This window comes from Cottoperca gobio, chromosome 17, assembly GCF_900634415.1.
Source record: "Cottoperca gobio chromosome 17, fCotGob3.1, whole genome shotgun sequence".
Classification (NCBI taxonomy): domain Eukaryota; kingdom Metazoa; phylum Chordata; class Actinopteri; order Perciformes; family Bovichtidae; genus Cottoperca; species Cottoperca gobio.
This window is the reverse complement of record NC_041371.1, coordinates 13,169,368-13,194,948: the sequence shown is the minus strand read 5'-3', so window position 1 is coordinate 13,194,948 and position 25,581 is coordinate 13,169,368. Positions and strand designations below refer to the sequence as shown.

The following is a 25,581-nucleotide window of genomic DNA, read 5'->3' as shown; positions in this document are numbered from 1 at the left end:
TATAGGCAAATCTGCCTATTAGTAAAAAAATAAAGACAAACATTTAATTTACACAGTATTGATGATATCCTGACTGTTACCCATGAATCCTAGCTAAGACTACATCCTACTATTTTATTTAATATTATACGCACCATAAATAGGTATGTTTATAAATGGCACTTTAGGCCGCCCTACGCGTTATTGTAGACCCAGTTTAATATGAAACTCAATTTAATACATATGCAGTCGGGGGTCCCTGCAGCGTCTCTCTGTCAGCTGAAGGGTCCTTGGCTTGAAGTAACATTATAGACGCCTGCTTTAGAGGATTGTATGAATACTGATACTGAGTACTGATTGCAATTAACCACTATTATACCAAAGGTCAGGTAATGTGAGAGTAGATGTTTAACCTTTTCTTTTTCATAATAAAAATGAACAGTTTGAGTTAAAAGCAAAGTAATTAAGGTAATAACAGGATAGTTATGTTCTCTTGGTTGGAGTGTTCCATTCATATTCAGTGGTTGAGGGTCAGTACAGTCCAATTAACCCCTAACATGTTCTCACTTCCTGCTGGCGGTATTTGTAATGCAGATTGTTTTTGGTTTAAGATTTCTGCCTCGAACAAATACAATTAAGGAGAATGACATTTTGTTTGTAGTTCTAACAGATTTGAAATTTAATTTAAAAGAGAAGTTCAAGTGAGTAGTTTTGGTAAATAGGCTTCTTTGCTTTCTTTCTGATAGTTAGATGAGAAGATCATATCGATGTTTTCATCTCTCGGGAGGAAAGCAAATAAGCTCCTTGCGAATAGCACAATTAACCAGCAAATTCTCACTCAAAGTTAAATAATGTTGCCGTACTTTGGATAATCCAGAAAACAGTTTTCATAGGGATTATTTCTTTCATAGAAGGTAGTCGTTATAAAAACTTGTCTTTCCAGAAATCTTTCTCCAACTCGATTGTGACGGGTGGCGGCAGAAATCTGAGACAGATGTTCTGAAACTTGTCAAATTAAAACCAAAACTCTCTTTAAAAATGTGTTTTTCTGTAATTTGGGAAAACTGGCCTTTTATCTCTCGAGTATAACGGGTGCCTACGTCACTATCCCTCGATAGTCGACAGATACTCCAGTTCATTGTCCGCAACCTATCCTGATTACGTTGATCAAAAAACAATCCAAAGCCAACAAACAATGTTCGACACGAGACAAGTTTGCAAGAAATATTTCGACTGGAGTTTTCTTTGTTTATTACAAGAATATTGATTATATTTTTGGTTTGCACTGAAACATGAAAATACAATGTTTGGGTTACCTTCTACACTAATTTGGTTGAACAGGCATCACAACCACTTCGGCCAAACACTTCCACTCGTCCAATCATCCGCACTTTAACATAATGCCAAGCTCCACATGAAACACAATTACCAACACTACATCAGCCGACACGACACACACGAGCACTCACTTACCATCAAACTCATTAACTTTTGTGACGACTACATCCACTATCCACACATATTCATACACACACACACACACACACACACACACACACACTACTGTTAGGGCATTACTGTTCGCAGTTATTGTTATTAGATAAAAAAATAAAACAGGATTTGAAAACACCATCTATTTCATATTAGTCATATACACTGTGTACATCACATGATTGATACATTATGGTTGTTAACCAGAACAGTTAAAAGCACTTTCAACTGGCTATCAAACCTGTTTCATGGGAGAAGATAAATATTTAGAGAGATGTCTTGAATTCGTAATGACAGTTTTTGTTCATTTGACTTTTAGCTGTGTCTCGTTAATAGTCAGTCATAACACTTCATAATCCGTCTGCAACTTAAAAATAAGAAACATGAATCAGTTACCTCTTCTGAAGAGCCTTAAAAAACAGCGGTATTGTAAGAGCCATAATTACCTCGGCGAGGTAACACCGAAATAAATCAAAGGATGTTTCGCAGTGACTGTTGCCATGGCAACATGCCATGCCGTGACGGTTTTCTTTGCCCAAACTACCCACCAGACATTACCATTAACGTGGTTGATAGAGGACTCTAAACATCAGATGTTCTGTAGTGTTTCCGACTTGCTGTAAATCTGAACTTCACCTCTGCCGGTGAACTGAACGTGTGACAGCAGGGTGAAGATGAAGGCGGGGACTGCCGTCTGATGATGTCTATTGTTGTTTTTTTTAGCCCTGTAAGTCACTCAGGCTTCATCTCCCTGATGACTAACTGGCTGTCTAGCAGGAAACACTTCATCATTAAAATAATCTTGTTATGAGGTAAGCTAGAGCACAACAGCCTCTCAAAATCAAATAACTCGAGTCCCACAATGCTGCTTCTCAATACATTAGGACAACATTTTACAATAAACCCAGAGTATTAGAAACAGTTGATATTCCACTGCTGTGAGAAGCAAGCTGAGCCCTTCTATGATTAAGTTAATGAATACAGTACATTAGTTATTACTGCGTAACCTGAGGCACCAGGACGACATCCAGGTGTGAATATTCACACAGCTGCTTCACGCTCTCCGTCATAACCAGGAGTTCGAACAGTCCTCGCATCTCGGTATGTCAGTTACCAGTCAATGTCCTTTTTGTTATGCCTCAATTGTCCTTAGACAGGTAACCCATGTGTGTGTTGGTGAGGAAGTCACAGGTGGGGATGCTACCGACCGCCTGGTGGATGTTCATGGCTGTGATTTCTCTTGGAGCCCTGCGAAACAATGTTACACAGTTAGGATTCTGAGCACGGCTCTGTTTCCTGAATATGTATGAGTGTTTGTCATTAACTGCTTTGTTGAATATACAGCTCTGAATCGATGGATTCTTAGGTCTCTAAGATCAGTTCAGTGCCCCGCTGTCTTACATCATGCAAATGGTGCAAAGCACACAACTCCGTGGTTTCTGCAGATGAGGTCAGCTGGTCATAAACATGCAGATTTATTACAGAGCATACAATTATTGTAAATTAATTTAATTTGGTGAGGAGTCTTTAATCTTTTATTATTATTTTTATTTCAGATGTCTTTAGTAAATGATCTCATTGGGGCATATGCAACCACTGGATCTCTTAACATCATCTTACATTACACATTATTGAATTTAAGCTTCTGTACATTCTGTATTAAACAGTCATTATGGATTATGGATATATTTGCTCATGCAATACAATTTACAGATTGTTCTTGTTGTGGACAAGTTAAGAATAATCTAAGTAGCAAACTGGCAAAACTAAATTTGCCTAATGCAAAACTTAGCATTAGGCAGGTTTCATGAGAGAGAGAGAGAGAGAGAGAGAGAGAGAGAGAGAGAGAGAGAGAGAGAGAGAGAGAGAGAGAGAGAGACAGAGAGACAGAGAGAGACAGAGAGAGAGAGACAGAGAGAGAGAGAGAGAGACAGAGAGACAGAGAGACAGAGAGAGACAGAGAGACAGAGAGAGACGAGAGACAGAGAGAGAGAGAGAGAGAGACAGAGAAGAGACAGAGAGAGACAGAGAGAGACAGAGAGAGAGAGACAGAGAGAGAGACAGAGAGCGAGAGAGAGAGACAGAGAGAGAGAGACAGAGAGACAGAGAGACAGAGAGAGAGAGACGAGAGAGAGAGAGAGGAGAGAGAGGACAGAGAGAGAGAGAGAGACAGAGAGAGACGAGAGACCAGAGAGAGAAAAGAGAGCAGAGAGAGAGAGAGAGAGAGAGAGGAGAGAGAGAAGAGAGAGAGAGGAGACAGAGACAGAGAGAGACATAGAGAGACAAGAGATAGAGAAAAAAAAAAAAAACAAAGAGAGAGAGAGAGAGACAGAGGAGAGAGAGCAGAGAGAAACAGAGAGACAGAGCATGAGGAGACAGAGAGAGAGGAGAAGAGAGACAGAGGAGAACAGAGAGAGAGACAGAGAGAGAGAGAGAGGAGACAGAGAGAGAGAGAAGAGAGACAGAGAGAGAGAGAGAGAGAGAGAGAGAGCGAGAGGCTGACCTGTTCTGAGGGGATTTGGCGTAGGCCCCAGCCAGAGCTTCTCTCAGGATGTCACTGGCAAACTGTTCAGTAGCCTGCAGCGCACACACACACCCACCCACACACACACACAAACACAAACACACACACACCATTAGTCACAAAGAAACCCACTCTCTCGTACAGTACAAGGTGAAACACGCAATATTGTGCAGGTGTACATTTCATACATACAATATTCATCATTCTAGTCAAGGGTATGTTGAGCTACTGTAAATTGCCAACTTTTCTGGCCTGTACAGTGACCGACCTTCAGAATCATGGCTTCGACAACTGGAGCGAATACATTCTTCTCCACCTCGACTGGCTGGAAGGTCACCCCGATCTGAGAGAGGAGTGAGGAGGAGTCATCTTTAAAAATAAAGAAAGTGGTGCAGCTTCTTCGAACAAAACAAATGAGCTACTAAAAGCAACAGAATAACACGATGTTATTGCTTAAATGCATCAAACCCCAGAGAGGTTCCTGACCTGCTGCGCTGTTTCACTGACAAACTGGGCAGACATGCAGGGCCCCAGGAAGAACTTGGGCTCCGCGTCAGCCTCTTGCTCCTCTTCTTTGACCTTTAATTTCTGGCATGGAGGGGTCACAGTGACGATGTCGACTATTTTGTCGTCTGCCTCCTCTGGTTCAGTCTTCAGCAGAGCTTGCATCTGCTCCAGCCGCAGCACCAGCTCCTCGCAGCTACTCAGGGTCGTCGGGCACTCTGCAGACCGATACACATGTACATTTTACACACCGGTTCACAAGCAGTAACTGCAACTGCACCAGCGTTTCACTTGGCGGCTTGTTGTGTGGCTGTGTTTAAAGAAAAAATAATAAGAGTTCAACAATGTGATAATTAAAAATCAAGATATATGTGCAAGAAGGAGGGACGAGGACAACACAAGCACATGTTGTTATATATGTTGTTATACCCTTTACACACAAAAGACAGAATTAATGAGAACTCTCTGTGAGTAAAACAACACGGCTGAACAGAAACACTGAGGTTGCGCACTGGCCGCCGTACACACTACAGGACTGCAAACACATTACTGGACCAACTGGTAACTGCAGAAGCACTACACCCACACATGCAACACTGAAGGGAGAATATTGATCCACTTTGAGGAAACTGTAAAATCGCTATGCACCAAAAACACACACAAACTCACCGGGCTCGTTGTCTATCTGCGTGAGGATGTCCTCGATTGACTCGTCGTCATTCTTGCGTTGAGGCTCGAGGTCAGGTGGCGTGAAGCCCCTCTGCCGGCACCACTGCACCACCTCTCTGGTCTTCGGGGGGGTCAGGGCCTGCAGGCGGGGTGAGCGGTCCAACACGTCCTGGACAACTCGCTTTACTGCCACCGCTCGCTGAAGCTACACAGAAACATATCAATATTTATTATATAAAACTGTACATTAGGCCTAAACGCCCAAAATGTTACTGATCCTTCCTTGTGCTTGTCTAATGATGTGCTTTGAGTCCTGTGTCCCCAAAGTAAATTAGTGACCTGTAGATATAAATATCCACTGGCTCTGAGCCTTTTATAGTCTTAGAGAAAAAGAACAGACAGCTTCATGGGCTGGTCTGTATGAGCTATTGGTGAAGCCATTAGAAAGAGATGAGAGGAGACAACAGGCACATCTGACCAGATAGATAGGAAGACATGAGGTAAGCAGAAAGCTTGCTGAGTAAGGGGCCCCAGCACCGGGCACCAAGAAAGATTACGCAGACAACAAAACTGCAAACAATGCAAATTATTACTGACATTATAGACGCCCTCGCCGTGGAACCTGGAATGCAAGCAGCTAGGAAGTGTGTGCTGTTGCTCTGAGATATTAATGAGTCTATAAAATGCCAGAAAATAATGAGGGGAAAAATAATTCACTGGAAAAGCCCAACATGACAACGACTTATCGTTGCAGCTGTAATTTGCATGATTCTTCGAAATATGGCGAGATATTTTTTACCATTTCCGTTTTTTATGTAACTAATGTACATCTCCGCTGTCGGATGAGTAGTTTGACTCCACTCATCACTTAAAAAGGCAGAGATAACGTACAGCACACAAAACAACAAAAAGTCACCTCTGATCCTCTGCGCTTGCCAATAGTCCAGGAATAATACTGTTCCGTTGAAGAGGCGCAGAATGGATGGGTGTCTTCAGCTAAACAAACAAACAAACAGGGAATTGAACAGCTTGACAAAACCCAATGTATTGGCTTTCAGTCTGTTTTAATATGTGGAGTTGGTTTGGAAGCAGACCAGATGGAAGGCAAGCTCACTTACTCTTATCTGGCACAATAAGAGGGAACTTCTTCACCACGGCCGTCAGCAGCTGCATCATCGTCTCTATGTGCTCAGTGCTGAGAACGGAATCACATCGTCAGGTGTACAACCAAAACAATATTTTACGTAATTGCTGACGGTTCAGCACGTTAAATATGGAGATGTTAAGACTTAAAGCAACATCATGTCAGGGCCGGTGCAGTGCCAGAACCGGAGCCGGATGAGTGGACAACAGAGCCGGGTTTCAGCAGCCTCGAGGGAATAGTAAGCGATGTTAGCTGGCTTGTCTTGTGTTGTTGCAATTGCTTGATGTTCAGCTGTGTTAGCAAAGTTGTCAACTCACTAGTTGTTGTAAGTAATGTAATGATAACATATGCAGGTGTAACGTTGTACATATTTACGACAGCAGTTTATAAGTGAATTGCACTCGGAAACTGCAGGAGCGCTAACGCGCCAAAATACCAACACAGTAAGTGATGAACTAAATATATATACGAAGGCAGTTATGACTCCGTGTTGAGAATAATCTGCTTCCTCACTTGCACCTTTCCTCTCAACAGACCATAAATGATCCATCCTTCAGTTAATGTGCTGTAAGTCAGAGTAGAATCGTGACTTGTTCTTGCACTTACTTGATGAGGTCGTGTGCAGCGTTATCTGTGCCTTGCTCCTGCTTGACTGTGGTAGCTGCAGAGGAAACGTGGACAGACGTGGGGAGAGGAGCACAGGTCACCGGGGGAGATGGACCAGCTGTGACAGCTGTGCTGGCACTGGGCTCTGTCTTCACTGTGGCGGCAGAAAAACAAGTGTGAGAGAAACATTTATTTAAATAATTTCACACTATAAGTTTGAGGTTGAAGTTCATCTTTGTTGTTTGTATTTAACACTGGTGCATTTGAGAAGAGTAATATATGTTGTTCAAGCTAAACTGTTGTACCAAAACTCAGTATTGTTTTGTCACTAGTATCAATTTTCTTTGACATAATGGAATAAAATGAAGGTTGGGAATAAATGAGGGAAAGAATGAGAGAAGAGAGGAGAGTCGGGATGAACCCCACTCACCTTGTGCCAGAGGCAGGGCAAGGGAGGGGGACGCCTGTCTCGCAGGACTTGCGGAGGCTCCAGCTGCTCCAGGGGTGGTGGAAGAGGAGGAAGGAGTAGTGGAGACTGTGCCTTTAGATACTACTATACACAGAAAGAAACACACATAGGATGAATCAATGGTCCATTAGGTAAATAGGTTTAACAGTTAGATGAAAAATGAGAGGGGAGGAAGATGGTTTACTGCAGAGACAGGAATCTACAGTTTGAGCGTCTGTGTCAGATACAAATCACACCATGTAGTCGTATGTTTTGACAAACTGAATAAAGCTGATTTTATTATTTATCTATTAGTCTTACACTCTTAAAAATCATTTCATAGGGCAACATGCTTTATTTCAACATTTGCTCTTCAGAAACTTGTTATAAAAGATGTGGCACACCAACAAAGCAATCAATGTCATTGCTACTGCCTTTAATCTACTGTCAGAAGTGATTCAGAGTACAGCTTTTCTACCTGGAATGCACTGATCTGGTCATTAAATCTGGTCATTAAATCACTGTCTGTATAAACTAGTGATGAGGCAGACTGTTGTGTTGTGCTGGCTAAACAAAGGTTTTAAAAAGGGCTGTGTCAGGTATACCTTTCCCAACAGGCATGAGTATGGTCTGCATCCCTCCAGGCCCACTGCCAACCCCCAGCTGCTTGAGCTGGTTGGCAGGGATGGTTAGGACTGTCTGCTGGGAGCTGGAGCCTCCAGAGTGGATCTTCAGCATACCTGGACCAAACACTGACACATTCCAGATGAAGATTCATTTGTGGCTGGACCTGTACTATATTTAATCAAATCATTTAACTTGTATGCACATTCCAAACCACGTGATAAATACAGTAGTAATATATAGTTGGGACCAATCAAATCCTATATCGGAAGTGGGTGCCGATCCTCGTACCGATCCAGATTGCATAGTCGGATGTTTTTATAAATATGTAATAATGCAACGTTAAGCCCATTGCAAAATGTTGTAGCACAAATTAATGAGCAATAAAAAAAAGTCCTGATGCATGGAAGTTGTCTTGCATCATATAATATCAGCAATTTTATTCAAATTTGGTATCGGCAGATATTCAAATTCAGGTATTGGAATCGGATTGTAACCTTTTTAAAAAAGCGTATCGTGCATCTCTACAATACAGTACAGCATACCTGAGAGAGTAGCACCCGTCTTCCCTCCTCCTGCTGCCATTCCGCTGACTAATGAGGCAGCAGTGACCAATGACGTGCCGCTATTCTTGGACACACCCACCACAGTCCCCGCCCCTGCACCTTTGGACATGCTGACGACGGGCATGCTGGTAATGCCTTTGGCTACGGTCACTACAGCTCCAGTTAAACCCGCAGCAGTCTTTGTCATCGTGGCAACGCTGCCAGCACCCTTGACCAAGGTGGCCACAGCCGTCTTCGACAGGCAGCCTCCAGCAGCAGCTGCAGCAGCACTGGCGCTCTTAGCCGCATTGATTACTGCTGCTTGGTTGGCTGCCACCAGGAGCGAGGGGTGCTGAGAGGCAGATTTAGTGCCATCGGCAGCCTGCACAGAACACACAGAAACACAGCTGTCAACCAGGAAGTAAACACAAAACACTGATTCAATCAATGTTTGTGTCAGTCAACTAACCAAAGGACAGCAAAGATTGAAAAGACGCTCATGGAGTCTGGCCAGTTTTAACTTACTGATATTGTTCTGATGACAAACTGTGCTACTACAGTGTGTATAATATGTTTCTAAGTAGCAACACTTATTTTAAGGCATAGAAAAAACATTTGATATAAAAGTGATATATGATATGGCAATTATTTATGTGACCCGTTTTAAAAAAGAATTGGTGTTTAGAAGGGAGATGGGGCATACTGGGAAATGTATTTCACTGTGGCAGGAATGTAGAGTTAGTGGTAACTGTCTTTTGTCTTCTCAGGTCACATTTGTTTTCCAGTGCCGTGCAGCTCCCAGAGTGAGATATGCCGATCAGGTCACTGGTTTTATGGTATTCTCAAAGACAAAAGAGTCAATTTCTCTGATGGAGAGTCTTCATGATTCAATTAACTGTCCTGAAAGGGCATTTCTTCCAAAACAGGAGAAGCAGTGATGTATTCCTCTTTTGTGTTTGCCTCAACTTCTTCAGAGCAGCGAGGGCTCTTCTCTGTTATATACTGCATACATATTTGTTTTTGCTTGTTGGAGCCACTAGGAAGTCTTCTTGCGTGTTTCCATTTCTCAAGTTAATGATGCCTGGCCACCGACTCTGAAGCTGTAATCACCCAAATACAGACCATTGCTGCTGATGGACTGTGTAGGGCTTTTCACACACCATCTAAACTCTCTGACAAATACAACACTGACCTTGCTACTGCACTCACACTGTGTCACTCCTGTTTTCCATGTATTACTTACTGCAGTGGAAAATCACTAGAACATTTATCTGTCCCTTGTACAAAAGTAGAAAAATGGCAAAATGTATCAACTGGGATTCTTCCTTCTGCAAAAGCATCGAATTTCACATGAAAGAAATGTTCAAATTTCACAGATTTGTTTTAGTTTTTTGTAATTGTGAAATATGAAATTAAATATTTTATATCAAATTGGATTTGGTGGAAATTAAACTAGTTAGGCAATCTGGGGTGTTTGAAAATCAAATCACTAGTTTGCAAGCATGAAATAAATGCTTCAAATCCATTTTTAATGTAACAGCTGTTTGGTTTGAAATGACTTTGAAAAATGAAACAGCTGTCAGGCAGAATAAAACAGGAAAATGATGACTGGAAACTAGCCTGTTGGTGACTGGCTGCTGCTGCTGCCGCAGCGCTGACGGTGCCCGGGGTGGAACTAGCGGCGGTGATGACTCCGCCTGTCATCCTCAATGTGGTCGTCCCGGGCTTGGACAAGTGGCCTGCTGCTGCAGCTGTGACCGTCTTAACAGAGCCGTCAGACAACTTCACCTGTGCACCCTGGGAGCCGCCCACCACCTGTCAATCATAAAAATCACATTGTTCAATTTGTTATCTGAAACTAAGAGCAACCGTTCACCTAAAATCAATGACAATGAACATACTTAAACTGGAAAGGAAGCAAGTGAGATAGCAGAAAATTAGTTACACAGTAAATCAGGGGTCGGGAACCTGTGGCTCGCGAGCCATATATGGCTCTTTCGATAACGCAATATGGCTCGCAGACAATTTTGAGCTGACATTTAACACTGATTAACAGGTAATAAATAATTATATTGTGTCATTTTAAAGTAAAACATTTAGCAGCGGATTTGTTTTTAGTTCTCCCCTCTCCTTTCCTCCGCTCTGTCTCTGGCTGTAGGTTAAGGTGTGTTCACACGTGTGTGCGTAGGGGGCGGAGCCCCGCCCGTCGCGAAACCGAGCAGAGGAGAAACTGCACAAAGCAAGCAGTAGACCGGGGGGGTGTCAAACTCAATCACAGAGAGGGCCAACATTAAAAACTGGGACTACGTCGAGGGCCAAACATGGTCCACATTTATTGAACAGGATACACATATTGGATAAAGTGCAAAAAGATATGGAACATATTTAAGTCAACTGCAAACGCATTGCTGAGCAGTTCAATTTTAATATCTGAGCTGCAAAGTCGGCAAATGCGCTCAGTTGATCAGCAGAATGCTGTCGGGAACACAGCGGTGCAGATGTTTGTCAGTGTTTGGAAACACGTAGTGACCAAAGTTTCCTTCTGCATCAGAGTCTCCCACAGGCAGCTCGGCTTAGATAGCTCTCACTGCATCACACATGTCCGTGATCACACGGCCCTGAAGCTGCAGGTTTAACAGTGAGATGCTTCGTTATGTCGCACAAACAGTCCAGCTCACATCGTCCCAGAGATCTGTGGTGCGTTTCCCTTTGCTTTCCAAAAACTTTCATTCCATTCACATATTTAGATACTTTCTCGAATGGTTGTGCCATGCATTGATTTAATTACCAAAACCGGCGGGCCAGTTATGACAGACATATATTTTCTCGCGGGTCGGATATAATTGCCTTGAGTTTGACACCAGTGCAGTAAACACTGAAACGTGCTCATAAATTAGATAAATAACGTAAGCATTTAGTTTATTTAATAAAAGAGCACGTGTTCAATGAAACACTGATACCGCTATTAGTACTCTGAGAAGTGTTATTCTTAAAAAATGCACGCATAAAGTTGCATTCAAATCTATTAAATATATGGCTCTCAAGGAAATACATAAAAAAATATTTGGCTTTTATGGCTCTCCCAGCCAGAAAGGTTCCCGACCCCTGCAGTAAATCAATACAACATTCAAAATCTCTCCAGACTTTGATAAATCCACCCAGTTCAATGTTTCACAGCATATTTTCGAGACATAGCAGAGGATCAGTCCTGCCCTCAGTTTTGTTACCCAGACTGACCTGAGCCAGGATAGCCGCCTTCTGTCCAGCTGTCACCCGGATGGCCTGCTGGGTAACATTAGCTGGAGATGATGCTGCATGACCTGTCGAACCTGAACCTCCCTGCTTCCCTGAACCCTGTGCTGGCTGGCCAACCAGAAATGTTCCCTGTGGATAAGCAGAGTTAGGGATATGGTAGAAATCCAACAACATGGTGATGAGAGTACCATGTAACCCATTATATGCGGTGCAGTACATTAGGGTACATATTCATAATGTGCAATGTATGAAGATTCTAAGCATGGAAAATGCATCTGTGATATCAACTGCTTCATCTTTTATATACCCTAATAGCTTACAGAAAATTAAATTAACCTTCTTTGAAATCACAGCATCAACCTTTTAGCTCTTAACTAGAGTGTGTGTGTGTGTGTGTGAGAGTGTGTGTGTGTGTGAGTGTGAGTGTGAGTGTGAGTGTGTGTGTGTGTATATATTGAAGAACATTTGTAGATGTCACACTTAGAAAACACTCTTAACCTTGATGATTGATCGTTATTAGGAAACACAGCCCAGATTCCTTACTTTGAATGTAAGTGGTAACGTCTGCAGACAACTTCATTATATGCTGTTGGCTAAATGCACAGACAGCACTGTTCTAAAGCTGACTGCAGGATAAATGCTATAACGAATGTCTCTAATTAAGAACACATCAGGCTTCTACTAAAAAATACAAAAGTCAGGATTCACCAAGGAAGCCCATTTGCAGACTGAGCATGCAAGTCCTGCCGTGCCATCGGGGCATAAAATCTCAAATCTGTTATTTTTGTGGCTGTGGGGATGAATATTAAATGTGCACCTTCAGTTTCAAACAGACTTTGATGACGCAGTTCAAACTCTGCTCAAAAACATACCAGAACATTAATACTAATGCTCTAAAAAACTAAAATGAGAATCCACAACAACACAAAAGACATCAAAGAGAATTATTTCATAAGAGAGTATGCATGTTTCTAAGGTTTGTAATAAAGTGTAAATTCATTTCTACCCACCTGTGGGGTCTGTTTAAGGATATAGGACGTGTAGGAGAGGTTAGAAGGCAGACTGCTGGAAGAGGAAGAGGAGGAGGAGGAGGTCTGAGAGCCCCCAGCGCCTGTCGATGAGCTGCTCTGGGACTGCTGACCTAAATTACAGACAGCCACATACACATCAGCCTGAAATCTAATAAACACTCCTATTATTCTTCATCCCAAATTACTACCCATCTTCTATTCATTAATTTGTGTAATTTTAAATAGGTCAAGGTATTATTGTACTGAGACAAATGCTTGTGAAGCAGAGCTATACAGACTAATGTCGGTTTACTGCTGTGAAATTTGTATTTTTGAAAGAAATACGGGACGCGGCTTAATCTCTTTAATCTCACAGCAATTTGACAGGAAATGTGCCGTGTGAGGGATTCTAGCTCAGTCTGTAGAAGAGAGGAGGGCGTTGATAAATAACCCATGTCTGAATTTAAAGGGGTTAATAAAACATGTCTCACTTGCACTGGAGGCCCGGAGGATAGCTCCCTGTGGGATGAGAAGCAGCTTGCCCTTCCCCGAGGGGTTCTTACTGTTGGTGGTCAGGTAGAGCTTGGTGCCTGGAGGCAAATTGGCCAGATTGGCCAGGTTGTTGGCTGGCAGCTGAAGAGTTGCCATCACTAAGGACAAACGCAGAAAAACAAAAACTATTATTCACCCACCTCTGAAATTGTACTTCAAATATATAACAATATGAATCATTTCCCTAAACCTAAACCTGAATATGAATCAGTACTAGCTTATATACACTGCAGGCACTATATACAAAATATTTTCCAACACAATGTGACTTAATATACAACTAAATAAAATGTGCATATCCCATTACATTTTTTGTAGAATTTGATATTGTTATTATAATAATTGTAGAATTACTTACTGCCTTAGACTACTTGTGCGTGAAAGGCAAAAGCAATTAGGCTCTCTTAGTTTTTTATTTCTTTATCTAAAAAGTGAACTATTCAGTCAGATTGTGACTTCAAGCAGTGTATTCAAAATCCCTGTACTTTTCAAACCTTGAAAACACCACATTAATATTTAAGTGTCTTCAAGGATTTCCAGCACCAGCAGGTATGAACCTTGGTTAGTGAAACATGAACCTGTGCATCATGTGAATGCGTGTGTGTGAACTCTGACCTCCACTCTTGCCACTCGAACCACCAGCCACCTTGGCAGAAGCCTGCTGTCCAGAGATGCCACTGGCTCCACTAACGATGGCTTTAGCCACTCCCTGAGCCAAAACCTGCTTCCCACCCATCACCTTGGAGACAGAAGGGTTGCCCTTAGCGACGAGAATCTGTCCACTGCTGATCGCCACCTGTTTGACTGCAGACTGGAGCGTTGAGCTAACGGGAATGCCTAACATCTAGAAACCAGAAAAGTGACAAATAAAGTTTTTGAATGACTGCGACTTCTGTGCATCACGATTAACATGTGAATGATTGACATGCGTCTGTGTGAGCATGTGTGGGTATATGCAAGAGGGACTCACCTTGCTAGTTGTGGCCCCTGTGGCACCTCCTGCCTGTTTCTGGGCCGACATGGAGATCATGTGACCTCCCTTCACTGCGACAAACTGGTGTGCTGCTGTAGCGGCAGGTTGCTGCTGGCTGGTTACTGTGGAAACCATCTGCTGCGGCTGTGTTGAAACTTCCCCCGGCTCCTGCTTGATAATAACCTGCAAAAAAAGTGATTGCACATGGAGAGAAGGATTGTAACAGGAAGGCCACTCTGTCTTGAAACAATTACAGGTTGTAGATATTGTTGGTGCACATTTTACTCTCGAATACAAAAGATTTGTTGCCTAAAACAGATTTCTGAAAATCAGCATCATCATTTATTAATCAAGGAGATGTTCTTATTTTCCCCATCTGTCTTCATCTGCCCTGGCCTTTAGTACCACAGCAGGAGCCAGCAGCCCATAACAGAGACAACTGTAGAATCTGAGCCGATGAGAGTACCATTGTGATAAAATAGAGATTTTAAGTGAAATCGTATTTCATCCTTTGAGGATGGTTACGGGATGATGAGCATGTGGGAGTGGGAGGATTTTACAGCGGGGTATTGAGACAGAGTGAAACAGAACCATGCAATTCTCTCTACACATCTCCCTGCACCCCCTCCTATCTTTAGAGTGATGTCCCATTTAAATAGCTTGCCAAGGCACTCACATCTGCTGAAGATAGCACCGGCCTACTATTAATATCACCCTGCTTTGTTAAAGATACAGATACTATAGGGACAGACACTTCACATTGGTGGGAACACTATTAACCAACTCACCTTCACCCCAGAGGAGAGGAACGTGCCAGTGTGAACTTTGGGGGCTGGAGACCGAGCGCCTTGAGCAACAGACTGTTTGGCTGAGGGGCTTCCTGTGGAGTCATTGACACAGAAACACACACAATAAGTCATGGAGGAGATGACTGTACTGGTGATGGTTCACTGCAGTTCCTGCCATCCTTTCCAGACATCAAGGCCATTGTGTTGCAAGGTGACAGTTCCCTGTCAGGGACACTCAGAGTGGGTGTTGAAGCCGAGCAACCAAGTTTCGTCCTTACCTACTGAATTAAAATTGGTTTTATCCCAGGATTGGTGAATCAGCCACAACACCCACATCATCCAGCTTGATAAAACATCACTTATTGGCACTCCAGCCCTGCTGCCAGATCTGGTTGAGCTGTGCTTTTTAGGAGGAAGAGTGGGATTGGCTGAGTGGGCGAGAAAGAGTGCGCAATCTAGGGGAAAGAGCTCCTAAGTGGCATATGAACTGAGTTGCTGATGTGAGGAGCCTTGGTGATGTAAGATGACTCTGCTCCATAATGGGGTGATGCATGCATAAAGTGCACAATTGCTTCAAGTGCACTCATCTTTGCAGATATTTGCACACCTTGTTTAAAAGGGTAAGTACACACACAAACACATACAAAACTTGACACGAGCGTGGGGTCTCATACTCATAATCTGGCCATGAAACACAGCAGCTCAGTCACCATGGTAACCTCTCATCCAGCAACCATCCTGCTGGCTCACCAAATGTCATACTTTGTGAGTGCAAAACGAGAACGAGAGAGACACAGGAACAGATGGAGACAGAGAAAAAAACAGAAGAGAGGAAGTATAAAGATAAGGATAAGAAAGTACAAGGGGGTGAAAGAGAAGAGCAAGAAATAAATACCGAAAGAAAGAGAGAGAAAGAAAGAGAAAGGAACAGCTAAAGGGTATTGCTCATCATTTGTTCTGCTGTAGAGTACATTCCTCAGCCATTTTTATATCCTATGTGGGTGGCTCAGACACTGCTTCTCAATTTTGCTGCAGGTCCACTTCCGAATTCAAGCGGCACTTTGACAATGAGTAGGAGAGGTGTACCTGTGGAGGCGGCGGATGAGGAAGCCATGCCGATGACCTGGCCGGGCTTGTCAACAATGATGTAAGGGTTATTGAGGACTGACGAAGAGCTCTGCTTGCTGTGGACAGGGGTGGAGGTGGTGGGTGTGCGAGGCAGTGGGGAGTGGCTCGGGGTGGAGATGGGAGACCCTGTGGGGGAGAAAGTTCACAGGCTATGAAATTAATAATTGGGAAGTTAATAACAAATATATGAACAAGTAAATGATGCATATTCTTTCAATCTTGGCGACATTTGTGCCACCAGTGATGATCCTCGCGTCAATGCTGGTGAAGTTGAAATCAGTGTTTCCCCTACCTTTGTAGGCGCTGCATCCCCTCCCCCCACCCAACCCAACGGATCCCCTGAACCCCCCTGAAATTCAAGGTGTGTGTATATATATATATATATATATATATATATATATATATATATATATATATATATATATTAGGGCCGTCAAGCGATTAAAAATTTTTATCTATCTTCTCCTCCGCTCTGTTTCGCAAAGGGCGCTCCCGACACACACAGACACCTACAGTCAGAGACGGAGCGGAGGAAAGGAGGGAACTAAAAAATCCGCGCCTCCGCACCACCCCCGTCCCCCCGTCGCAAGGACCTCATTCAGCCCAGACAGCACCCCCCAAAAGCAATACACCTAGGGGAAACACGGGAAATTAATTACTTTTTTTTGGCAATTTGACCCAAATTAAACTGGTGCAGATTTAAAGGAGTCAGATGAGGGGACATTTATTTTAAAGAAAATCTGCAGAGATCATTTTTATAATTTCTGCCTAGAACAGCAAATGTGTGCCTGGAGCAACTCAAGACAAGTCTTGTTCCCTCCTGAGCAGTACAGCATATTCCTATCACTGGCTTCATTTTAAATAATCACACCAAGTAAAGAATGAGCATCAATGCCAGTGAACAAAGTGTGCAAAATACACAAGAAGCAACAATCGCACGACTATTGGAACGCTAACAAAGCTTAATTTCAAGACAGTTAAGTGTTTGCTGTCAACGTTTCTTAGTGCCGTTTGTATTTTACCTGCAAAATATCTGACATAAGAGTTTTCTAAAAAAACATTGAAAGTAGGTTGTTATGTGAGACGCAAAGCTGTAAAAATATTATTTATAAACACTGTTAAGTGGCCACTAGGTGGAGACATTTACCTGAAACTATTTTACAGCTCATGGTGATTGGTTGGAACGATTTCCCTGGCGACTCGGCGGGGCTGGGCGGCTGTCCTTGTGGGACAATCTTACAGCTGGCTGTGATGGGCTGGAAGGCAGAGTTGCCATGGGAACCAAGTGTGATCCTGTCGCCAACTTTGGGTCGGGTTGGGGTGCGTTCACCAGCGGTGAGGCCGGAGCTGTGGCCACCTGCAGACCTAACTATCTCCGCTTTGATGAAACCTAGAAGGAAATGTGCAAGCGTATTATATTTATACTCCATTTCAACCACACCTGGGGTTAAGATACGCAACAGAGTTAAAAACACAATGTATCCACTACAAGAGAGCCCATGACATCACTTTGTTTGAATGCGCAACCGCTGATGGGTCAAACACTTTCTGGGCAAAGCAAACTCTTGTCACTGAGCTACAGCTCATACAAATGCTACATAACTAGAAACTCTTACTTAATAAATTATTCTTCATTGTTTTGAGAAAATGTAAATGATAACCCTGCTTATCATCCGATAAATATAAGGGTACTGGGTATAGAGAGAGTTTCACGAAAACCATGTCGTCTACAACAGTCCACTCTGCACCAACATGCAGGTGGCGTGCCACTGGTGTGGAGTTTTCTTGTAATAAATCATAAATTATGTTCAATTTCTCACCAAATCAAATTGTGTGTATCCTTGAGGCTCATAAAACATCTGCAGAAACACATTTTTAATGTTCCAAAACCTGATTGCTTACATCCAAGTTTACTAGCCAGCATTCATGTTCTGCACTGCCTTTATTGGTGCAATGTAATGTTTTTTTAATGTGTTTCAACAAAGCAGCATGAAACCAGCGACAGGACTGCGTGTCGCATCACCTGCATGCCTTTGTATGTGAACGTGGTTCTTTATGTGCAAAACGAGGACCCGGTTGTAAAAACATTTCTCCGCAGTATCAAAAACTCCAAAGTGGACCTTTAATTACTTCAGTATAAATATACTTTTTCATGATCAATGTTTCTGTGTGCGTACCTTTGTCTACACTGGGATCATGTGAGATAGGAGAACTGGAGCGTCCATAACTTTGGGCCCGGGAGGTGGCCAACGTGGGGCTGGCTGCTCTGTGAGTCACCTTGGAGGAAGAGGGCTGAGGGATGAAGTCCTCCCCAAGAGAGTTTCTATGGAGCTCCACATCAACCACCTGGAATAAATATAGCTCATTGTCAGAGTAAAGCTCGAAGAGAAACAGAGTGAATATTTAGAACTTACAGTTTCTGCCCCGAGTGTCTGCAGCCCAGTGTATGTTCTGTCCAGCTGTAGGGAAAGAACACAAAGTTAAAAATAAAGACTTTATGGAGTTTAAGTTATAAAGTAGAGGCAGTGAACTAGATAATAGTTATAGTCACTATTCATAGCTGTAAAGTCCAATACATTATAGATGCTTGCTCATAATAATGACTTAATCAAATTAATTTAAGTTCTCATGAGGTTTTATTGTGGAAATATACAGCCGGCCTACAGCAAAGTAGCTACTAACTATGCCAAAGTATTTTGTCCCACAACACATATCATATGTGATCATACAAAGTTAGATCTTCTCTGAATCCTATGTTGTTTAAATTCATGGTAATATGTGTTAACACTATATAAGCAGGTCAAAGTAGGCAACTTTAAGGGACAATAAACGATTATCAGTATCTAATTTGCAATTTACCAGCGGCAGTACAGAAGTCATCACAAAAACAAAGGACATCATAGACACACAGGGACGTCTATAGGAGGCTCAGTCAAAACCGCATGTGTAATAATACTCTATCTCAGTCTGAAGAGGAAAACAAGCCGACTGATGGTGAGGTCCATGATGTGGTCTGACCTTTAGCTGGTGGATGATGTCAATACGTTTGTTGCGAGGGTCTTTGAAGTGGATCTGGATCCTCACAGGAAACTCACCCCAACCGCGACGTGTTAAATGAAAGGGAGACTCACTGAGAAAAAAAGGCTTATGTAAAGTTATCAAAATACAACAGTGGAGGGAATTGCTTTATAAAAACACAAACACAAGCTCCCATCCTTGTTTCTGACGAAGTTAATAATCTCTTAAAATCAATGACTTGAAAGTCTCTCATCTTCTCTCCCTTTGAAGCTTGAGGTTTTCATCCCCACATGACAGAAACTGATCTGACTGCCTGCATTTACAAGGGCATGTGTATGTGCATGCATTCACGAATACCCTGTGGGTGATCATTTTTGCTTTTTCTTACTTTGGTTCATCCCTTCATCTACATTCAGGCTGTTTGAGTCAGCAGAGAGCACTGGGCCTGTGTGGGCTTCACCGGGAATGAAGACTCGAGTCAGTCAGAGGGAGCTTATGAGCGGCTGCTACGGCAACGTGAGTGCTTTGTCAGCTGAAACAGCCAGGAGGCTACAGCTCAGGATAAGGATTGCTGACTGATGAAAGAGATCATGTATTCAGAAGCCATGGGCAAACTTAAATCTTTTGCCACTTTAAGAGGATAAAAACTTAAATGAGACATCTTAACCACAGGACCTGAGGCCCGAAGGTTGTGTTCCTTCTAGATGACTCCTAAATGAACTGTGCGACCACAATCTAAACACCTCAGTGCTTTGGGACCTTAACACGCATGTTTTTATAAGTGGCTACATCGTGTAGGTGTAACTACTATTAGTCATGTGGATGTTGACTTCTAGTCTGACTCACTGTGTGCTAAATGACGTCGCAGACCCCACCTAATGATGTGTGTACAATCTGCATGATGAATATTTATTTTCTTAGTTTGCATAAACACTAACCACTGGCAAGATTTAGCTTGAGTAAATATCCCTCAATGACACAAATATTATTTTTTGCTTTCAGCTAAGATTGATGGGGACTAGCCTGGATGTGCAGCATCATCAAACATCCACTAGGGGGCACTATTTATTAAAGGATTTTCACAACAGTGAAACAGTCACAACAGTCTGAGTTACACAATGTGAATATCAGCAGAATGCTTTAGCACTTAGAGGCTGATCTGAAAGTGATTTCATTAAACACCAGCTGATGATTAAGACAGTCTCTTAAACATCCAGGTGCTATCATTTATAATTGTTTCCTTACTTACTTTAGCAAATAGTGCGTGGAAAGAGGTGGGGCAAACTACGAACCTGGAATAATAATGTAAGTTTAGAAGTAAACATTGTGTACAGGAACACAACACGTGAGTTCGGACTTCTATTGTGACCTGTAACCACATGAAACAGAACCCAAGTGCTAGTTTGTATAACAAGCGAGGAGCCTTGCCTACATCCGAAAATGTGCACATGACTGAGGAGTGCTTACATACACTTCGTCTCAAATATGCAGACAAACAGACACACACAAACCTGACTTCCACTAGGTCATTGGGTTTGTAGCTGGGATGCAAGAAGAACCAGACTTTCTTCACAAAGTGGTCGATGCTGGGTTCCCTCCTAGAGCCCCTGACGTACACCATCCACTTATGGGTAGACTGGTCATTTTCTTCTCGCTTATCTGGGGGTATGTACCTGAGGGGGAAGAGACGAAAAGGAAAAACATCCAGAGGGAATAAAGACTTAGCACCAGTAAACACAAGGGATAATGTATAGTTGAAAGAGCCAAGATAAGAGGTAAGAGGTATTTAAGGAAAGACAGGCTGTGTGGGTCACAAACAAAAGTTTGATTTGAAACAAACATGGTCATGGTCTCCAAAGAACCTGCCAGGGAATGAAATACATTAAATTATACATTAGCTGACATTCTAGGTCAATTGAGACTTATTTAATCCCATTTATCTTTTATTAACTGTCTATGACTGTTTTGTGAGTTTCAAGCCTTCTTATTATGTACAACTATGCACCGTAGCACTTGAGAAATGACTTCATTTAGCCCTCCGAGACATTTTTTGTGCACCAGAAACAGGCTTCACAATCAAGCTTTCTAGAACAAACATGTGGTTCTTATTACACTGAACCAAGCGGTCTCAACAAACTGTCAGCTACATGGATCACCTCAGGCCCAGGGGGAAATTCTTGAACTAAAAGGGTATTTTTTGATGAAACTGCATGGGCCTGCAGCAAAAATTAATTGTGGCTCAGCTCTTCAGTCGTAGCAAAAACAAGACGAATTCAAAAAATGGGCTGGGCTTTAGAAACACAGGAGGGCGTTGAGGGAGAAACATACCTGTTTAGAGGGGCAGCAACTTAAATCAAAACAACAACCCCTCTAGTGCAGTTTACATATCGTATATAAACACATGTTTCGATGAGTTGTTGCTTGTAGTCTGATTAACTTCATCGTAAGGCCCTGTTACACATATCCGTATGGCGGAAACAAATGCCGGCGTATACGAAATATACGACAATACACTGGTGTACGTTGATATAAATTAAGGCCAAGTTGTGATCGTTTGAAGGACTGCAGACGATACGCCGAACACGCCAGACATACGGCCCTATCACACAGTTCCGTATGGCAGAAACATGCCGGCCGTATATGAAAATTAGCTCAGAATTTGTCCGAGTCCAAATACGTCCAACTTTTCCACAGTGGTGTTATAGCTGGCGTATACATAACGAATACATAACAAATTATTATACGCATGTCAAACCTATAGATAGCGTATCACTTACTTATTCAAAACGTATCAGAGCGTCTGGCCAACGGAGCTGGAAAAGTGCCATTTGGTTCACGTCATGCTGATGCTGGAGAACGGCTAGAATGTACTCTTGTCGCAGCCTCTCAGCATCCTCCATGCTCTCTGAGGATGGGTTGATGTATTCATCAAGACGTAGTTGTGAGGAAGTGAGGATGAGCTACTCACAGGGACCCTATATACTATATTCAAACCCCAATAAGCTCCCAAAACGCTAGGCTGAACGCTAGCTCTACCGTAGAAACACGTTTAATAAGTTACTCCGTCGTCAGGGATAAGTTTAACATAGGTTACGAATAAGTTAATCCACTCGGTATCAATAAGTTGGCTGTAGGGTTCACCGTCAGCTGACGTAAACGTAACGTACCTCTAACATAGTCACGTACATATTCACGTATGTCTAACGTAACTTATGTGTAACGTCTGTATAACTTATGAAGCACTTGTTGGGTATGTCCGAAAAGTTTGAACATGCTCAAAACATTTTTAGACTCAGCGTTCAACAACGCACCCCAGCGTAACACCGCCTGCTCTTAAGGAATACTACTTATACCTTACCTTATATAAACGTACACCAGCGTGTTGCCGATATTTTGTATACGCCATATTTTTGTATACGTTATGCATTCGTTGGGCATTCATCTGATACGTTTTGTATAAGTAAGTGATACACTATCAATAGGTTAGACATACGTATCTGTATACGTTCACTTTTCTGATCCGATCCGATGAAAAGTTGTACGTAATTGGACTATTTTTCGTATACGTTTCCGCCATATGGATATGTGTGACAGGGCCTTAAAATAAATCCTACCAACATACTGAGTTTAAGTTGTTTTCTGTGCCATGCCTCTAATCAAAATGATTTTTGTATACTTTAAACCATATTGCTGTGATGTCACAATAGATTTGGGATGGGATGGGAGTTGCATCTCCTATATGAAACAACACCTCTAGGACCTAGAGCTGTTGTAAATAGTAACCACCTGCCCAAAGCTGATGTCAACTACATCTGTGGTTAAGTGCCTGAAGTAAGCTCAGGGGCTTCCCTGTTTCTATAGTTGACCAGTTTCACTTTAAGAGCACCTTGCATTCACCTAAAGTTTTCTACTTTACAACCGTGAGCACACACTATTTTTGCTTTCAAAAACATTTGGCTAAAGTGATATTAGTATCCATGACTATCAAACACGTAGTTGTTATCAACCAGTCATTGTTTTAACAACAGGTCATCATGGAAAATCATCAGATATGCCAAATACCCCGTCTAAGGTTTAAAAATAAATTGATAAAAATAAAAACTTTGATGTTGTGTCAAACATTCTGACTTGTGACCCAATAAAATAAAGGAATGTCTATTTGTGATCTGAAACCTATTTAACAGTTCATATAAAATAAGCAAAAGTTGAAGGAGAAGAATATACAAATGTGATTTTGTTCCCATCATATACACATTCTCATAACTTCCTGAGAAGCTCTTAACTTCTAAAGACCTGCTCTACAACATACTTAGTCAGAAAGATGGTTTGGTTGATGGATTAGTTTGGTTTGTTTACGTACCTTGACACGTTCCCCACTACAATTGTCTTTTTTGCATAGAGTCTAGAGGCTTCATTTCCAGTAGTGTGGTAGGTCACCCTCTGTTCTGCTCCTGAGGACAATGGCACGCCAAATGTGTCCTACAACAAATAATGGATTACAGGTGATGAAAGATAAAAAAAAAAGATTAATGCTGTTAGCAAGGCCCTGTCTCTTTTGTCAGCTGAACTCACGTTGCCAGTATTGCGCCCTGGTCTGCGCTCCAGCCTGCTGCTGTCCTCTCTCCATGCTCCCTCTCCTTCCCTATCAGCTCCCTCTCCTTGTTGTGAGAGAGACTCAGACTCTGAGTGGGCCAGAGACTGAGTCTCAGAGCTCTGGTTGAGAGGGGAAGAGGACCTGGATGGGGACTCCAGGAACCGGCGAATGGCTGGATGGTTCAGCATGGCAGGGTCACTCTTAGAAGCATGCTAGGATACAGAAGAAATGGTGATTGCTGCTACTGTACTATAACACTGGTTTAGAGCAGCTGATAGCTGTCTAAGTGTGAATATACCTCTGGAAGTTTTGTTATTCCAGCGTTGGCATAGTAATTGGCCACTATGCATGCCCTTAGCTTATCCATCATCCTCCTGGCTTCATTGAGTCGCTACAACATAAGGGGAAAAATGAACCAAAATGCTCTGCTTTATGATGTAAACATACAAAAAAATATTAAATTAAATGATTAAAAGATACTTTTTCAGTATCATCCAGATACCTGACTTATCACATCTATCTCATGCTCTTTGTTCTTCATCTCCAAAGAAAACTGTTCTCTGATGATGGTTTCAATCTTCTGAACTGCTGCTTCTCGGGCTGACAAAGCAGGAGGAACACATATTAAAGAACCGGGACCCCTTCAAGTACAGTTACTTGTTAGCTGTCACAACATATAAAACATGTGTACTATCTCAGGTTTCGGATCATGAACTTACCATTATGCTCAGCCGCTTTGTTTCTCTTACTATTTTGGACCAGCGAAATGTCATCATAGTCGGGATCATTGCATTCTATTTTCCTTTTCATTCCTGACATGGTTGCCTGCAAAGAAGAATAGATTAGAAACAACAAAACAGATAACGTTGGCTACTCACACCAATGGGTCCATGGCCAGTTGTGATGGTACTTAGCATCGAATTAGCCGGCTAGCAGCGACGCTAATGCCCACAGCTAACTTTAGCACTGACTAGCTAGCTAGTTATGCTAATGTTGGTTAGCAGACCGTCCAGACTAACCACTGTTTCAAACTGTTGGCCCATTATTTAACAAAGAAATAACCTAAATGAATTTAATTTATCTAAACAAAGTTATGACAGCAGACGAGAATTATGTGCCTGTCGTTCCTGTAGCCGGTAGCACAGTAACGTTAGCCAACCGCTATCCTTGTTTGCTAATTTTGCTAACGTTAGCACACATTTGTAGACACCGATTCAATCCGTTTGAAATGAAAACTTACAGGAGTGCCCAGTGCTGTGGAGCAACGTTTCTTTGTTAGGCGTGTGTTTTAATTCAGTGGGAGCATATCCTTTGCGTTATTATATATTCATCTTCCACACTTGTGTTTAGTAAATTGCTAAATCTCGAGGTGGACAAGTAAGCTAACGAAGTACTGGATAGTTAGTCTTGCAATTCACCAAAACAGCCACCAAGGACCACTATTCTACAAAATAGATGATACTCCGGAGCACTCTCTATGTGAATAATATGCATGATCATCTTTCTGTAGTTTTGTTCACTGGAGAAAGGATGTGTAATGCTATATTAAAAATGTAAATAGTGCATTACACTTTAACACAAATGAGTAATTGTAGGCTATAGGTGTTTCTCATCACTGTATCACAAGGTTGGATGTCCCTCCTTAAAGTCACTAAGAAATAGCCTTCTCATGTTATTCATTTATAAAGCTCTACTGTTGAAGCTTCCAAACATCACATCTCTTCTCTCA

General features: G+C 42.3%; 1 protein-coding gene across 2 annotated transcripts; it reads right to left on the bottom strand.

Annotated features, from left to right (window-relative positions):
- Nucleotides 1-1,193: 1,193 nt before the first annotated feature.
- Nucleotides 1,194-25,281, bottom strand: yeats2 (YEATS domain containing 2). Of its 2 annotated transcripts, none has more exons than XM_029453997.1 (30): nucleotides 25,093-25,281; nucleotides 24,572-24,677; nucleotides 24,355-24,452; nucleotides 24,151-24,243; nucleotides 23,831-24,064; nucleotides 23,619-23,737; nucleotides 20,770-20,931; nucleotides 19,259-19,370; nucleotides 18,655-18,699; nucleotides 18,418-18,586; nucleotides 17,388-17,630; nucleotides 16,199-16,366; nucleotides 15,113-15,204; nucleotides 14,322-14,507; nucleotides 13,967-14,195; nucleotides 13,291-13,449; nucleotides 12,800-12,930; nucleotides 11,772-11,918; nucleotides 10,155-10,349; nucleotides 8,535-8,916; nucleotides 7,971-8,105; nucleotides 7,348-7,470; nucleotides 6,918-7,071; nucleotides 6,286-6,362; nucleotides 6,084-6,163; nucleotides 5,168-5,372; nucleotides 4,481-4,716; nucleotides 4,263-4,337; nucleotides 3,974-4,047; nucleotides 1,194-2,718 (listed from the first exon to the last, which is right to left on the bottom strand). In XM_029453997.1, the coding sequence occupies exons 2-30, from the start codon at nucleotides 24,669-24,671 to the stop codon at nucleotides 2,610-2,612; spliced, it is 4,332 nt and encodes a 1,443-aa protein (XP_029309857.1). In that variant the 5' UTR covers nucleotides 24,672-24,677; nucleotides 25,093-25,281; the 3' UTR covers nucleotides 1,194-2,609. The 2 variants fall into 2 exon arrangements, with proteins under 2 accessions (XP_029309857.1, XP_029309858.1); XM_029453998.1 differs by having other exon boundaries at nucleotides 7,348-7,467.
- Between the last annotated feature and the right edge of the window lie 300 nt (nucleotides 25,282-25,581).

Coding starts and splice junctions, on each gene's coding strand:
- yeats2 (XM_029453997.1), bottom strand. CDS start 24,671: ATGTCAGGAATGAAAAGGAAAATAGAATGCAATGATCCCGACTATGAT. Junction 10,350..11,771: donor AGGCGGCTATCCTGGCTCAG/GTCAGTCTGGGT, acceptor TATGATTGACAG/GTGGTGGGCGGCTCCCAGGG. Junction 5,373..6,083: donor GCAAGCGCAGAGGATCAGAG/GTGACTTTTTGT, acceptor GTTTCTGTGTAG/CTTCAGCGAGCGGTGGCAGT.